Source organism: Bufo gargarizans, chromosome 3, assembly GCF_014858855.1.
Source record: "Bufo gargarizans isolate SCDJY-AF-19 chromosome 3, ASM1485885v1, whole genome shotgun sequence".
NCBI classification, from domain to species: domain Eukaryota; kingdom Metazoa; phylum Chordata; class Amphibia; order Anura; family Bufonidae; genus Bufo; species Bufo gargarizans.
This window is the reverse complement of record NC_058082.1, coordinates 62342355-62357099: the sequence shown is the minus strand read 5'-3', so window position 1 is coordinate 62357099 and position 14745 is coordinate 62342355. Positions and strand designations below refer to the sequence as shown.

The 14745-nt window shown below is 43.4% G+C and overlaps 1 protein-coding gene across 1 annotated transcript in view; it reads left to right on the top strand.

Moving 5' to 3' along the window:
- CDK4 (cyclin dependent kinase 4) overlaps positions 1-14445 on the top strand; it is a 38855-nt gene extending 24410 nt beyond the window's left edge. Inside the window, exons 5-8 of the mRNA XM_044286981.1 lie at positions 6528-6637; positions 7470-7520; positions 8498-8633; positions 12250-14445. Of these exons, the coding sequence (XP_044142916.1) occupies positions 6528-6637; positions 7470-7520; positions 8498-8633; positions 12250-12390 (438 nt within the window). The 3' untranslated portion in view covers positions 12391-14445. The remainder of the gene's footprint in view (positions 1-6527; positions 6638-7469; positions 7521-8497; positions 8634-12249) is intronic.
- The last annotated feature ends 300 nt before the right edge of the window (positions 14446-14745 follow it).

Below are 14745 nucleotides of genomic sequence, written 5' to 3'. Positions count from 1 at the left end.
AAATTCAATCAGTTTATTCTGTGAAGACAAAGATTATACATGTGCACAGACCCATTGAAACGACGCATCAGATCTAGACGGAAAACTCGCTTGTGTGTAAGAGACCATAGGGCTCAGTGGAGCTAGGAAGCCACAGGTGGGCTCTGACTGGCCCACAGGGTAACAGGTGAAGCGCCATGTTGGGCCCCTTAGCAGGGTGGCCCCCTAGGCCCCCACCCCCTGCACAAGTGCCAAATGAAGCAGACTGACTAGACTGCATATAGGCAGCAGATAGCCTCTTTACCAGCCTATGTCCATGTAAAAATGTGGTAGATTATTTAGCGGATTGCCCATCTTATTATATCTGCATCTGGTGACTGAGATGACTTCTAGTATAGAGGCAGGCCAGCCAGTATCCTCTTTTCTAGAAGTTGCTGCAGGGACCCCCATAATGAATCCTATTGTAGTGTCTTGCTGTCTTCCCCTGTGTTAGCAGGGAATATTTGTATGTAGCTGTATAGTGGGCCCCCAGAGGGAATTTTACTGTGGGCCCTAGGCACCGCAGTCTGACACTGGCCACAGGCAATTTGGATGTATTTGTCAAGGTTGGGGGGATGCTTGCTATTTTGCAGTACCAGGATGTGTGCCAGAGCTAGAACCACTTAGGCTGGGTTCACACGGGCGTGTCCGGATGCGTCCCGGTGTATTGCGGCAAACCCGCGCGATTAGGTACGCAATTGCAGTCAGTTTTGACTGCGATTGCGTTCCGATGTTCAGTTTTTATCACGCGGGTGCAATGTGTTTTGCACTCGCGTGATAAAAACCGACTGTGGTACCCAGACCCGAACTTCTTCACAGAAGTTCAGGTTTGGGTTAGTTGTAGTGTAGATTGTATTATTTTCCCTTATAACATGGTTATAAGGGAAAATAATAGCATTCTGAATACAGAATGCTTAGTACAAGGTCAATTGAGGGTTAAAAAAAAATAAAAGAAATTAACTCACCTTGTCCTCTTCATCGCGCAGTTCCCGGTCTCTTCTGATGAGCTGTCGGCTAAAGGACCTTTGGTGACGTCAGATCACATGCTCCAATCACATGGTACATCACCGTGGTGATGTACCATGTGATTGGAGCATGTGATCTGACGTCACCAAAGGTCCTTTAGCCGACAGCTCATCAGAAGAGACCGGGAACTGCGCGATGAAGAGGACAAGGTGAGTTAATTTCTTTTATTTTTTTTTAACCCTCAATTGACCTTGTACTAAGCATTCTGTATTCAGAATGCTATTATTTTCCCTTATAACCATGTTATAAGGGAAAATAATACAGTGAATAGACTGTCACCTAGCAACCATGAGTGAAAATCGCACCGCATCCGCACTTGCTTGCGGATGCTTGCGATTTTCACTCAGCCCCATTCATTTCTATGGGGCCTGTCCTGCGTTACAAACGCAGAATATAGAACATGCTGCGATTTTAAAGCATTGCAGAAGTGATGCGTGAAAAAAATCGCTCATGTGCACAGCCCCATAGAAATGAATGGGTCAGGATTCAGTGCGGGTGCAATACGTTCACCTACCGCATTGCACCCGCGCGGAAATCTCGCCCGTGTGAACTCAGCCTTACTGTCCATTCTGGCTTATAAAGGGTGGTCCCGAGTGTAGGGCTCTGCTCGATTACATCCGCATACCCTAATGGGGCCTATGGACAGCTGGGATAATCCTTTATTGGGGAAAAGTTTGTTTGGAAGACCACTGCCTTAAAAAGCGTGTCAGTGTTACAGTCTGGGTATCGGTCAAAAGAAGAACAGATACCGCTGATCGCGAGTTTGTTGGCGCTCTATTGTGCAACTGCGGACATGCTGTAAGCTCCACCAGCAGTAAGGATTTTGCTGTAAAAAAAATAAATAAAATTGTGTGCAGATGCCACATGGGTCAAGGCATAGAAAAAGCCTCCCACCCCCCATGCACCCCTAATATAAACCCGGACTTCCTAATTTTCTCTCACCGGGTCCTCACATTCTAGAGACCAAAGTCCAAATGAGAGGAAAGTTCCCCCAGACACAGAACAGCAGGACTTGTGTGCTTTCTGTGCTCGCTTTCAGTGGTTTTTGTTGCTTCTGTTGTGACTACAGTAGGACGCGAGTGAGTAATTTGTAATATTTGAGGTCTTTATTGGTCATTGTGGGTGCCGTGGTTGAGCATTCCTTGTAGCCATGTGTGCATATCGTACTGAGGAAGTCGCCGAACAGGATGTAACAGCGCTGCGTCCCCTTACTTGTATGTGAGTGTGCACGTTATGTAACACCGCCAGTACGGATGTGTGTATGGCAGAGGATAGAATATCGCTTTATTATACTGCAGAGGAAAATCCTCTTTAACCCCTTAATGACCAGACTTTGGTCTATAGTTATATATTTTTTTTTCCTTCAACCTCCACTCCCAGAGCCATAAAATTAACATGTTACCTTTTATTTTAACTATTTTTTACTTCATTTTAAAGGGGTTGTGTCATCTGAGTCAGGATATGCCTCTGAGACCTGCAGCTATCTCGAAAACGGGCCTGCACATACGCGGCGTCCTCTCCATTACTGTCTATGGGAGTTTCAGAAAAAGTTGAGAGTGCGCACTCGGCTATCTTTCAACGTCCGATAGAAATCAATGGAGAGCGCACTGAGCAAGCACTTCCACCATTTCAGTCACTTCCATCGTACTGCTGAACCAACTATTGGCTATTTTTGGAATTCCCATAGAAATGAAAGTGGTTCTCCGCTCACTTCGGGGGGTGCCGTTCTGACATCCTAGAGATATGCTGCCAATGTCTCAGATGGGACCACCCCTTTCATTTTTTTTTTAATTTAACTTTTTTTTTAACTTAACTTTATTTTTTGTTTTAGTGCTCTTGCACAATAAGATCGAGTTTTAAGGAAAAAAGAAGTGGCACAATTTGGTGCATATAGGTTTAATGAAATTTGCTGCAACCATCTGGACAAGGGGGCGTGGGTCATCAGAAAAGGCGCATGGCTTCATGGGAAAGGGTGTGTGGCCTAGTATGCAACATGTAGCGTCAAAATTGTGCCACAAATTCAGGAAGCTATGGTCGGCCTAGGCCTGCACCACATTTGGCGTCCAGACAGCCGGTCTAACGAGCCCTTTACATGGGCCAACACAGCAGGCAATTATCTGAAACAATAAATTCGCTCTCGATAATTGCCTGCTCATCACAGGAGGTGATAGCTGCATTTACATGTAGCAGTCCCCTCCATTATATGGGGACCAGGGATGGGTGCGATCACTCATCTCCATACACATTCATTGTTTCTGGGCAGCAGATAGCTGTTTAGAAAGCGCCATCTGCTGCCAAAAACCATGTTTTTGGCGGTCACACCAGCAAACGCTCGTTCATGGGGTGATTGGTGGCACCTTTAGTCAGGATAGTTATCAGGAAGGAGCGTTCCTAGGAACACGCCTTTCCTGATAACTTCCCTGTGTAAAGTGACTTTAATAAGTGGAATCCATCTATAGGATTATTAAATCTGCCCGATTAATATATGTTCATTAAAAGAAATATCTCTGTGTCAGGCTGTGATCTCCATCAATGTGAATGAGGCTTTATCTGTATTTATTTCCCTTCTTATTTAGCATTCTCATTTTGAAATCCAGCAGATAGGCCAAATCCGTGTCCTCTGGGGATTGTTCCAGAATCGGCAGGATCTGCAATTCCTGTGATTCTTTACCTTTCCACCTTTTGGTGTAAAGCCCCTTTCACACGAGCGAGTTTTCCATCCGGGGGCGCTGCGTGAAGCAAACGCATAGCATCCGGACTGAATCCTGACCCATTCATTTCAATGGGTCTGTGCACGTGAGCGCTGTTTTTCACGCATCATTTTTGCGTTCAGGAAAAATCACAGCGTGTTCTATATTCTGCGTTTCTCACGCAGCCTTGGCTCCATAGAAGTGAATGAGGTTTGTGTGAAAAACGGAAGGCATCTGGATGCAATGCGTTTTTCATTGATGGTTGCTAGATTTTCAAGTGCACACTTGTGAAAAACGCCTAAAAAGGACCGATTTCATCCATGCGGAAAAAACTTAAACAAAACTGACTAAACTTGGGTGCCTGTTTTTCCTAAACAGATGGGGACACAATCCGTATCGCTCGTGTAAAAGAGGCCTGATACTATGCAGCTATATACTGTGTATACCAGGGTCTGTGTGTCTCTCCCAGGATCAGGGACTCCTCTCCCTTCTGGAGCCTCTTTCTCTCCCTGGCGGTGCCTCTTCGTCTAAATACCAGCTGCTTGTTTGCCTGTGGAAAGCTTTCTCTTCTGTGATATGCCGGTCGCACAGCACTGTACAGGCGGTTTTATAATACAATCATACGTTATTAACAAGACATTTTATACCCATTTGTGCCTATAGATCTTGATCTCTGCGAGGCCTGTGCAGAGGAAAGTGCGGTTTCCCTCTATTTCTGCCCCCTGGACAAGATAACATGTAGCAGCCTGCATTTCCACACCATTTCCTACATGCATTTATCTTCAGTACATATAGCCGCCTGTTTGGCAACTTTTTCAAACTGCACAATTTTTGGGACAAGACAAGATCCTGAATTATAAAAGCAATGTTTTTAGCCTGGGTTTCCACATAGTAGAAAACCGGATTATATAAACTGCATGCTTTTTTTTTTTTTTTACCACTATTATGGTTTTACTTGTGAAACATGTTAAATTAATGTGTTTACCTGTAAAAAAAAAAAAAAAAAAAGTGGGAAACTGCCACATTGTAAAAAAGCAGCAATCACAGTAAGGCTACTTTCACACTTACGGCCGAGGATTCCAGCAGGCAGTTCCGTCGCCAGAACTGCCTGCCTGATCTGGCAATCCTGACTCAAGCGGATGTCATTTTTGAGACTAATGCGGATCCGTCTCTCCAGTGTCATCCAGAAAAACGGATCCGGTATTTATTTATTTTTTCTGCATTTTTAAAGGTCTGCGCATGTGCAGACCGGAAAACGGGATTCATTTTGCCGGAACACGTTTCAACGGAAATTAATGCCGGATGCGGCCTTCCGGCTTGTGTTCAGGATTTTTGGCCGGATAGAAAATTGTACGGATGCATCCTGAACTGAAAACATACTGATGCATCCTGAACGGATTGCTCTCCATTCAGAATGCATTAGGATAAAACTGATTAGTTTTTTCCCGGTATTGAGCTCCTGTGACTGAGCTCAACAGCGGAAAGGAAAAATGCTAGTGTGAAAGTACCTTAATACGTACATTTTTTTATGATGCAGTATTTTTATTTTTTTACCAAAATAAATGCAACATGTGAACCCTACTGATTAAAACTATGCAAGTAGTAATTGCTGTCATAGCAGTTTATTTTTATTTAAAAAGCCAGTATCACCCCTTTAATAATCCTATGTAGTAGTAATAATGCTATTTAAAGGGAACCAGTCAGCAGCTTCCTGCTGGCCGAACAGTGACCTGCTCCCTCATAACAGACAGCTAATCTGGAATTCAGGGCGTGATAAATTCCCCCTAAAGCTCTTTGAAATAATTTAGCATGTCATTCGTTGCTGCATGAAATTGCTGACGGGTTCCCAATAACAGAAAACGTATAACTAAAAGTATAGACATAAACCAGGTATGCAGAAGAACCCAAATCTGTCCAAGCTACCATTGTAAAGTGTGTGCTTTTTTGCATGTTTGTACAGTTCGTGGATGGATTGCTGTAGGACAGTGCAGCGTTTAGAACCACACAAAGGGTTGTAGCAGGTTTACAGGGTATTTTAGGGTTGTAGCGGATCTGCTGGATTTTTATATTGATGGTCTATACTTGGGAGAGGTCATCAACATCTACTCCGCAACCTGGCTCATTTAACAACATGTGCCAGAAATCTACCCCCATCTCCATACTGAACAACATTTCAGTTGGTAAAATCGGGGCATATAAGCTCCATCCCAGGAACCTGCACGGAAACACCCACTTGTGGGTGGGTTTTGCGTTAGCCCTGCCCTTTTTCAACCTGGGACTGTGCAAATTTGCTGGGACGTCTCTGAAATTCAGGGACAGTCCAGGCAAATTCGGGACAGTTGGCAACTGTGCATCTCCTGGCTGGAAGACGTTCACTTCTTGGTCAGATCTTCCTCAAGCGAGGTTTTTACAAAGACTAGTGTGTGAAACACCAGTCTTTAGTAAATGACCCCCAGTGTCCTCTGGTGTGACTCTGCCTGATGACTGTTCTGGGGAAAGTAGCCAACACCCCTGTGAAGTAGTCTTCCTATGAGGTGCAGACTGCACATGAGGGCTCCATATACCCCTGGACCACCAGAGATAAATTTGTGGGGACATGCTGCTGATGGGTGCTTCACATATTGCTGGGGTTTCACAGGACTTCTGGAGAGGCCAAATTGAAATAAGACAAAAAACTGATTTCACATGAGACGCCAAACTCTTATGCACCTTACCTGTAGAGAAATAAATTTCGGTTGTGGTTGATACCATCCTACACGAAGTAACTGTATTACTTTTTTTTTTTTCCTGCAGGTAGTGACCCTGTGGTATCGAGCTCCTGAGGTGTTACTCCAGTCCACATATGCCACACCAGTAGACATCTGGAGTGTGGGATGCATCTTTGCAGAGATGTTCAGGCGGAAGTGAGTAGACATGGGGATAGGTAGTAGATAAAAAACAAGCATATGGACAACATATTAGGATCAACATCGATATTGTCAATTTGTTCCTCCCAAACTCTGCAATATCCAAAAAGCATTGGAGATAAACTTCTGCCACATGCTCATTCCCCCTATCCCCATTGAAAACCGTATGCATGTATAATAGAAAACCCATTCAAAGAACTATCATATTTTTCGCTCTATAAGACGCACCTAGGTTTTAGAGGAGGAAAATGCGAAAAAATAAAAAATTTCATTAGAACTCAATCCCCTGTGAATATAAAACCGGCAGTCAGCCTTTACCAGCTGTCTCCCTGCTTTCCCAGATTTTCATCAGCCCCCTAAATCACATCCCCAATGTTAATCAGACCACAGTCTCATGTGGCACCCTATAACCTTCATCAGCCCGCAGGTCAGATAAAAAAAATAATAATAATAACTTGCCTCTCCTGCTCCTGGCGGTGCCGCGACTCTGGAGATCCAGAGTTTGTTCCTGCAGTGCTGTCAGGACATAGCACAGCAGACGCCCGGCAGAAGACCAGGGAGCGGTGAGTAATACTAGCGCCAGCAGCAGTGCAGTCTCCACTCCCCACACCTCCATAATGGAGGCACTCATTAGTAATCGCTTTATAAGACACACTGACATTTTTCACTGAAAAAAAAAAAATGCATCTTCTAGAACTAAAAATAGAGTACGTTTTTTTTTTTTTCTCATCAGAAATGACTTATAGCGTCTTACTGAAAAATATTACGCTTACAAAGTCATAGAAGATGTAATAAAGGTCATTTAAAAATGCAATTTCTATTCTTCCAGGCCTCTGTTTTGTGGGAATTCAGAAGCTGACCAGCTGTGCAAAATTTTTGAGTAAGTTGTGCTGTACAAATTCCATAAAACCTTTGTCAGATTGCCAGTTATGACGGTTACTTGTGCGCCGTAAACTACGTCTTTCGTGATTAAATTGGTCTTGCACGGTGACGTGCACTATAAACAGGGCTGCCAGGGCAATGCCCATAAAGTTAACACTCGGGGAGCTATGGATTCTTCCAGTTCCTTGTCATAGGATTTAGAGGTGAGCGAATGTCATATTTTGAAATTTGTTCACACTTCGTTTGTTGGTTAAAGGTGAATTGCGTTATGGATTCTGTTACCACGGACCATAACGCAGTTCTATGACTGAATGCATAACGGAAACAAGATGGATACGTTTGCAGCCCATAGACTTCTATTATGACGGAATGAATAACGGAATGCCTCTAAAGGCATTCAGTTATGCCTCCCGTCATAGAATTGCGTTATGGTCTGTGGTAACGGAATCCGTAACGCAGTTCACCTTTAACCAACCAACGAAGTGTTAATGAATTTCATAAGCGGAAATTCGCTCATCTCTAATAGGATTATCTGGGATTAAATTCATATTGAAAGAATTCTATTTTGTTCTGGGCCAAAATGGAGATAAAGTGCAGGGGAAAACTTGCATCTGTGAATTAGTCTGTACACTGTGTGGTCCCTACAGATGGATGATTAAAGGGGTTGTTCCTCTCCCAGGCAGGAATGATCATAAAATAATATCCAGATCTCATCCTGCATGCATGTCATCACTGCAGCCAAGAAAATGACAACATGACTGCAGCGATGGGCAGTGAAATAGTGTATGTTCTTTTATGATTTTATGAGATTTCCTGCCTGGATTGCTTTTTTTGTTTTCTTTCTATAACTTTGGCAACCCCTTTTAAGTGTCCCATGAACAGGTGTGACACAGTTTGTAGAACTTTGTTTGTAAAATCTTACCTAAAGTGAAGGTTCCTCATGCAGTATCTTCTCTGCCTGTCCCTCTTCTGCAGTATGATCGGTCTCCCCTCTGAAGAAGAATGGCCAGAAGACGTCACTTTGCCACGATCAGCCTTCTCCCCAAGGAGTCAGCAGCCAGTAGAGAAGTTTATTCCTGAAATCGATGCCGCGGGGGCTCAGCTTCTGTTAGTAAGTGTTGATGTAGCACAGCAGATGATGGCTGATAATTCAGGTGCCATCTGGTTTAATACAGTTTATTTAGTCTCTTTATCAGATCGGCAGGGGTCCGATTCCCAGCACTTCTGCCGATCAGCTGCACTTCTTGGAGCTCTGGTGAGCCCATCCGGCTCACGGCAGCTTTCAAAGCACAGCACTCTACATAGTACAGTGGCTATGCTTTGTATTGCAGCTTGGCCCCATTCACTTCGAGCTGCAACTAGGCCATTTGACCGCTGTCCCGGGTGTTGGACCCTCGCCTATCTGATATAGATGACCTATCCTGAAGGAAGGTCATCAATAATAATTACCCGATAACCCCATTAAGTAAAAGTTACATTAGGGGTGTGTGTGTGAGTGAGAAGTCGGGTATTTTTTGTGTGTGAGAAGATGGGTCTTAAAATATGGAGCCCGTTGCTGTTTTAAACAGCAGACACCCAGGGCAAATGTGTGCGATCGGTGTTATTGCTGTAAAATGTGACCATGGCATCTGAGGGCAGAAAACCTGGAAAGATGCACTCCCGGGTCCTGAATGGCACCCCTGCACGGCGATCGGGGGACACTGTGATAGCATGGGTCACTCAAAGAAACCATGCTATTGCAGTTGTAGTTCCTGAGGAGCCCTGCAGGTGGCAGGGCTCCATAGGAAGATGGCATCTGCAAAGACAATTCATTGCAATGTAAGGGAGAAGTAATCTAATAATTGCTTCTTATAGTCACCTAAAGTGACATAAATAGAAGTTAAAAAAATATATATATATTTTTTTATATAAAAATTCAAATCAAAGGGGGGCTTTCCCGATGATTAAAATAAAACAATTTGCTATATGCACCTCCCTCAAAAAATCATAAAAAGTAACCATAAAGTCATACAGACTCCAATATAATATCAGCACAAACTACAGATCCTCCTCGCACAGGTCTGTAGATATAACTATAGGAAAGTTATGGGGGTCAGAATATGGCAATGACATTTATTTTTTCCAATATTAAAACACAAAAACTATATAAATGTGCTATCGTAGTCTTACAGACCCAGACAATGAATTTAAATTTTTTACATAGGGAACGTTGTAAAAACAAAACACATAAAACTGGTGGAATCCCCCCCCCCCCCCCAAGTACAACTTGTCCTGCAGAAAACAAGCCCTCTTATGGCTATGTGAATAGAAAATTAAAAACATTATGGCTCCGGGAAGGGAGGGAGTAAAAAAAAAAAATAATCCCCTGGGGCTGAAAAGGTTACTTTGGAGGAACCCTTTTCCCAGTTTTTTTTGCATGTTGATGCATCATCTCAGGAATACATACCATCGGCTATCGGTGGGATCAGTAATTTATCCCGTATCCTGCTGTTCTATGGAGATGCATGGATTTACTGAACTCTATAGAGCAGTGTATGTATATTGTCAGTACTAGGACATATTGAACCTCTAGGGTTAATTACTGAGTTGTGTACATTGAAACTGTACCTTTTCAACATGGCACAAAAATATAATGTGAACAGAGCCTTATTGGCTCAAAGATGAGGTGGCTTGGCTTGCACACCGAGCCGCTTGTTTAATGGCCATTTGTGTTTTAGATTAACATTATTTTTAGATTGGACTTAATATGTATTTTGCTCCTCTAAAGACGCCTGTGCTTTCCCAGGAATAACTAATCCAGTGTAAATCCACAGCTGAAGATTTTACCCAACCCAGGCTCTCTAGCAGAATTGGATTGTCAGCTGTTCAGCGATGTCTACTCTACACAGTTCTTATTTCCACTGTTCCATAGAACAATAAAAAAGACCTAGGAGCAGCAGGAGATCACTTAAATGGGTTGTGCAAGAATGGATGGACCTGTAACGGGAAGCTTACTTAGGGCACTTTCACACTAGCGTTTTTCTTTTCCGGCGCTGAGTTCCGTCACAGGGGCTCTATACCGGAAATGAACTGATCGGGCATATCCCCATGCATTCTGAATGGAGAGTAATCTGTTCAGGATGCATCAGGATGTCTTCAGTTCAGTCATTTTGACTGATCAGGCAAAAGAGAAAACCGTAGCATGCTACGGTTTTATCTCCGGTGGAAAAAACCTGAAGACTTGCCTGAATGCCGGATCTGGCATTTTTCCCCATAGGAATGTATTGGTGCCGGATCCGGCATTCAAAATACCGGAATGCCGGATCCGTCCTTCGCAGACCGGTAAAAATTTGAAAAAGGATACAAGACGTATCCGTCTGTCTGCATGACAAGCGGAGAGATGGATCCGTTCTTTCAATGCATTTGTGAGACCGATCCGGATGCGTCTCACAAATGCTTTCAGTCACATCCAGATCGACGGATCCGGCGGGCAGTTCTGACGACGGAACTGCTTGCCGGATCACACTGCTGCAAGTGTGAAAGTAGCCTTACCTGCTTCTCGTCCTTGCTGTAATGCTCTGCTGGGCTCAGTCACTGAAAACATTTGGTTTGATGCTGCCTGTACCCAATCACTGGCACTGACCACCGGTGACCATTTGTCATGACGTAAGGGGAGCTGGTCACCACTGCGGTCATTGATTGGCTGCAGGCGGCGTTGAAATGGATGTATTCAGCGACTGATCCTAGTGGAGCATCACAGGCTGGGAGGAGGAGGAGGAGCAGGGAGACGGCGCTGGGCAGCAGGTAAGGCTACTTTCACACTGGCGTTTTAGAATTCCGTTCAGATCTGTTCAGGGCTCTCACAAACGGTTCAAAAACAGATCAGTTCAGCCACAATCCATTCTGAATGGATAAGGATTCTTTCAGAATGCATCAATTTGGCTGCGTTGGGTCTCCGTTCCCGTTTTGAGGCGCACACCAAAACGCTGCTTGCAGCGTTTTGGTGTCCGTCTGACGATGTGGAGCCAAACGGATCCGTCCTGACTTTACAATGTAAGTCAATGGGGACAGATCCGTTTTCACTGACAGAATATGGTGCAGTTGAACACGGATCCGTCCCCCATTGACTTTCAATGTAAGTCAGGACAGATCTGTTTTGACTTAGACTTTTTTAAAGAATAATGCAAACGGATCTGTTCTGAATGGATACAAGCATTTGCATTATATGTGCGGCTCCGCACCTAACGCAGGTGTGAAAGTAGCCTAAGTAAGCTTCCCCTTACAGGTCTGGCCAGGAGGGGGGTTTGACACCTCCCTATTCTTGCACAACGCCTTTAACATTCGTACTCTCAAGCCCAGAAATTTACTTAGTTAAAATCCACATGGCATTAAATTCCGACAGCATGACTCGAGTTTCGCCATGCCTGTATATTATTTGGGTGACATTTCCCTCTGAGACAGACAAGTCGGCAGGCTTTTGTATATAGTATCATTTTATTGTATCTGTCAAAGAATAGTTAGGCTCATGTGAATCTTAGTAACTTATGCAAATCAGAGGTAATTTGCTAAGTCTGCATACACCCACTGGGTCCCTTCAGTACCTGCTTCTATCTGGAAAAATGATGAATTGCTTTTGATGTTGGATAACATTTGTTTTATTTATTTTATTTTTTATATACTGTTTTAAATCGTGTGAGGAATAATTCACAAATAGTGGAAAATGCTGACAAGGTTTTCATTGTTTCCAGGATATGTTAACCTTTAACCCCCTGAGACGCATATCTGCATCGCAGGCTCTACACCACGCCTTCTTCTCCGAGGACCTCGAGGCCTGCTCCACACCAGAACCATTCCTGCGTGCGCGAGCCACAGCAGATGAAGTGAAATGAATCGTTGGTGGATTCTAGACACATCTGCCTTTTTATTTTTAGAGTCCCAATAGAAGATCGTTGATTGTTTTTTATCATGACACTAAGCTAGCCCAGTTGTATGCAACCCATATGCCATTAAGTATTGGTCTGATGACAGATGGTTCAATGCAAAGCCTGACCGTGTATCACTATGAGGACGACTGCTTAGAAGAGATGAGTTTTCTATTTATCACTTTTTTTTACGTCATAAGCTCTTTTATGGCACTGTTGACATGTATTCACCAGATCCTTAATTTAGGCTGTGACAATGTGCCCAGTTTTGAGCCACAGATAAAAAAAAAAACACCTTTTATATCCAGTGAAGACATTTTACATAGTTGTTTTCCAGACATTTCTTAGTATTTATTCCAGGCTCTTTTTCTGCTTTTTAAACATTAGTTTTTGTAAGTGATTCAAAGACAGACTCTCACCAGCTGTGTGCGAACAGAGGGACCAGATGGGACATTGGATCTGCTGGCCGAGGTAGCCACGCCTGTCCAGCTGTTGTGCAAATCACCTGCCATCGGGACAGGCTGGAACTTCTAGTCTCACAACAGCTGACGTGTTCACATTGCCTTCTTCTTTGGCTCATGTTGTACTACTATTAAAGACTGACTTGTAATGATCACCTATTTCCATAAACTGTGCAAATCTAAAAGATGTCTGTCTGTGGGTGAGACATGCCTTAATGTAGATTTTACCTGTGAGATTTTTTTATTAGTTATGTTATATGTGTGGCGCGTCCACACTTTTACAATATTTTTTTTTTTTTTTATTATCATGCCAGATCCTTAGCATCGGTAATCGGGGTCTGACACCTGGGACCCCTGCCGATCAGCTGTTGAAAAGGCACCAGCGTTCACAATAGCACCACAGCCTTCTCCAGCTTTGCCTAGGCCATGTGATGCAGAGCGCCTCTGTCTTATCAAAACTGATGACCTATCTCCTGGAGAACCCCTTTAAAGGAGTTGTTTGAGATAATGAAAAATCTTGGACAAGCCCCTCAATGGTCTAAAATAAATAATAAAAAAAGGGTATACTTTCCTTTTTTTCCTAGGGTGTTGGTTCTGATGCTTGTTTACAAATGGCAGCGATTACGTTCCAGTATATGCCACCTGACCACTGCAGCCAATCCCTGTACGCAGGAGAATAAACACTAAGCTTTTATTTTAGACCATTTGAGGTTTTTAATTATGTCTGGTAACCCTTTTTTCAGACTTTGAAAATGTCGCTACAAAAAGTGTTTGAAGCATTGTTTTTGGGGAGGAAAGAAAGCGTGTGAAACCACCCTCATACAGATAAAAGCAGGACTTGTTCTTACCCCAACATATTGATATAAAAGCAATAATGAACAGTGAGGGCATGACAGTACGGCATATAGGTGAAGGTTGTACTCTGCTGCAGGTTGGGTGTCATCGTGGCTTCTCAAAATACAATCCCTAGGAATTAAATTGTATGTGGTCATGTGTGTATTTGGAACAGATTTGTTGGCTTCCAAAATGTGCACAGTTCTGAATTATTGCAAAATTAAGTCTGTGCAGACTGAGTTATAAATCGGGAAGATGCCATTGGCCGAATGGAACGCTATGGATATATTTAAAGGGCATCTGTCAGCAGATTTGCACCTATGACACTGGCTGACCTGTTACACGTGCACTTGGCAGCTGAAGTCATCTGTGTTGATGCCGTGTTCATGTGTCCACATTTCTGAGAAAAATTATGTTTTATTATATGCAAATAAACCTCTAGGAGCAATTGGGGCATTGCCATTAAACCTAGAATCTCCGCTCTTTGCAATGGCTGTGCCCCTTTCACTGTGAGAGGGCCGGGCAATGTAAACATCCTGCCCTGTCAAAGTGCAGAGGGCTTGGTGGTTGCAGAGAGAGCAGAGCCTCTAGGTGTGACGGCAGTGCATCAGTTATGCACATTTGGCATCTAATTTCTGGGATATGTTTTTTTTTAAGATGGGGGGGGATATAAAATCTAATGGATCAGAAGAATGGAAAATGAAATGGTAATGTGTTCTCTCACTTAGTCTTTTGTATTCTTTACTGTAACCACTTGCAAAGCTACACAAATTCAGAGGATTATTTCTCATCTGGAACATCTCCATCCTGCCAGTAAATCGATGCTGAGGACCGCTGTCATGCAGCCACAATAAAAGCTGTACATAATGTCTGTAGTTGTGCTGAGCATGAATGCCAGACCTGAATCAGCGAATCATTTGATGATATCATGTGTCTGAGGTTTCTATATGTGCATAGTAAAGAGGTGACATCACCATGAGTACTAAGCACATGACTGTATTTCCTATAAATGTGTCCATACTTTAGG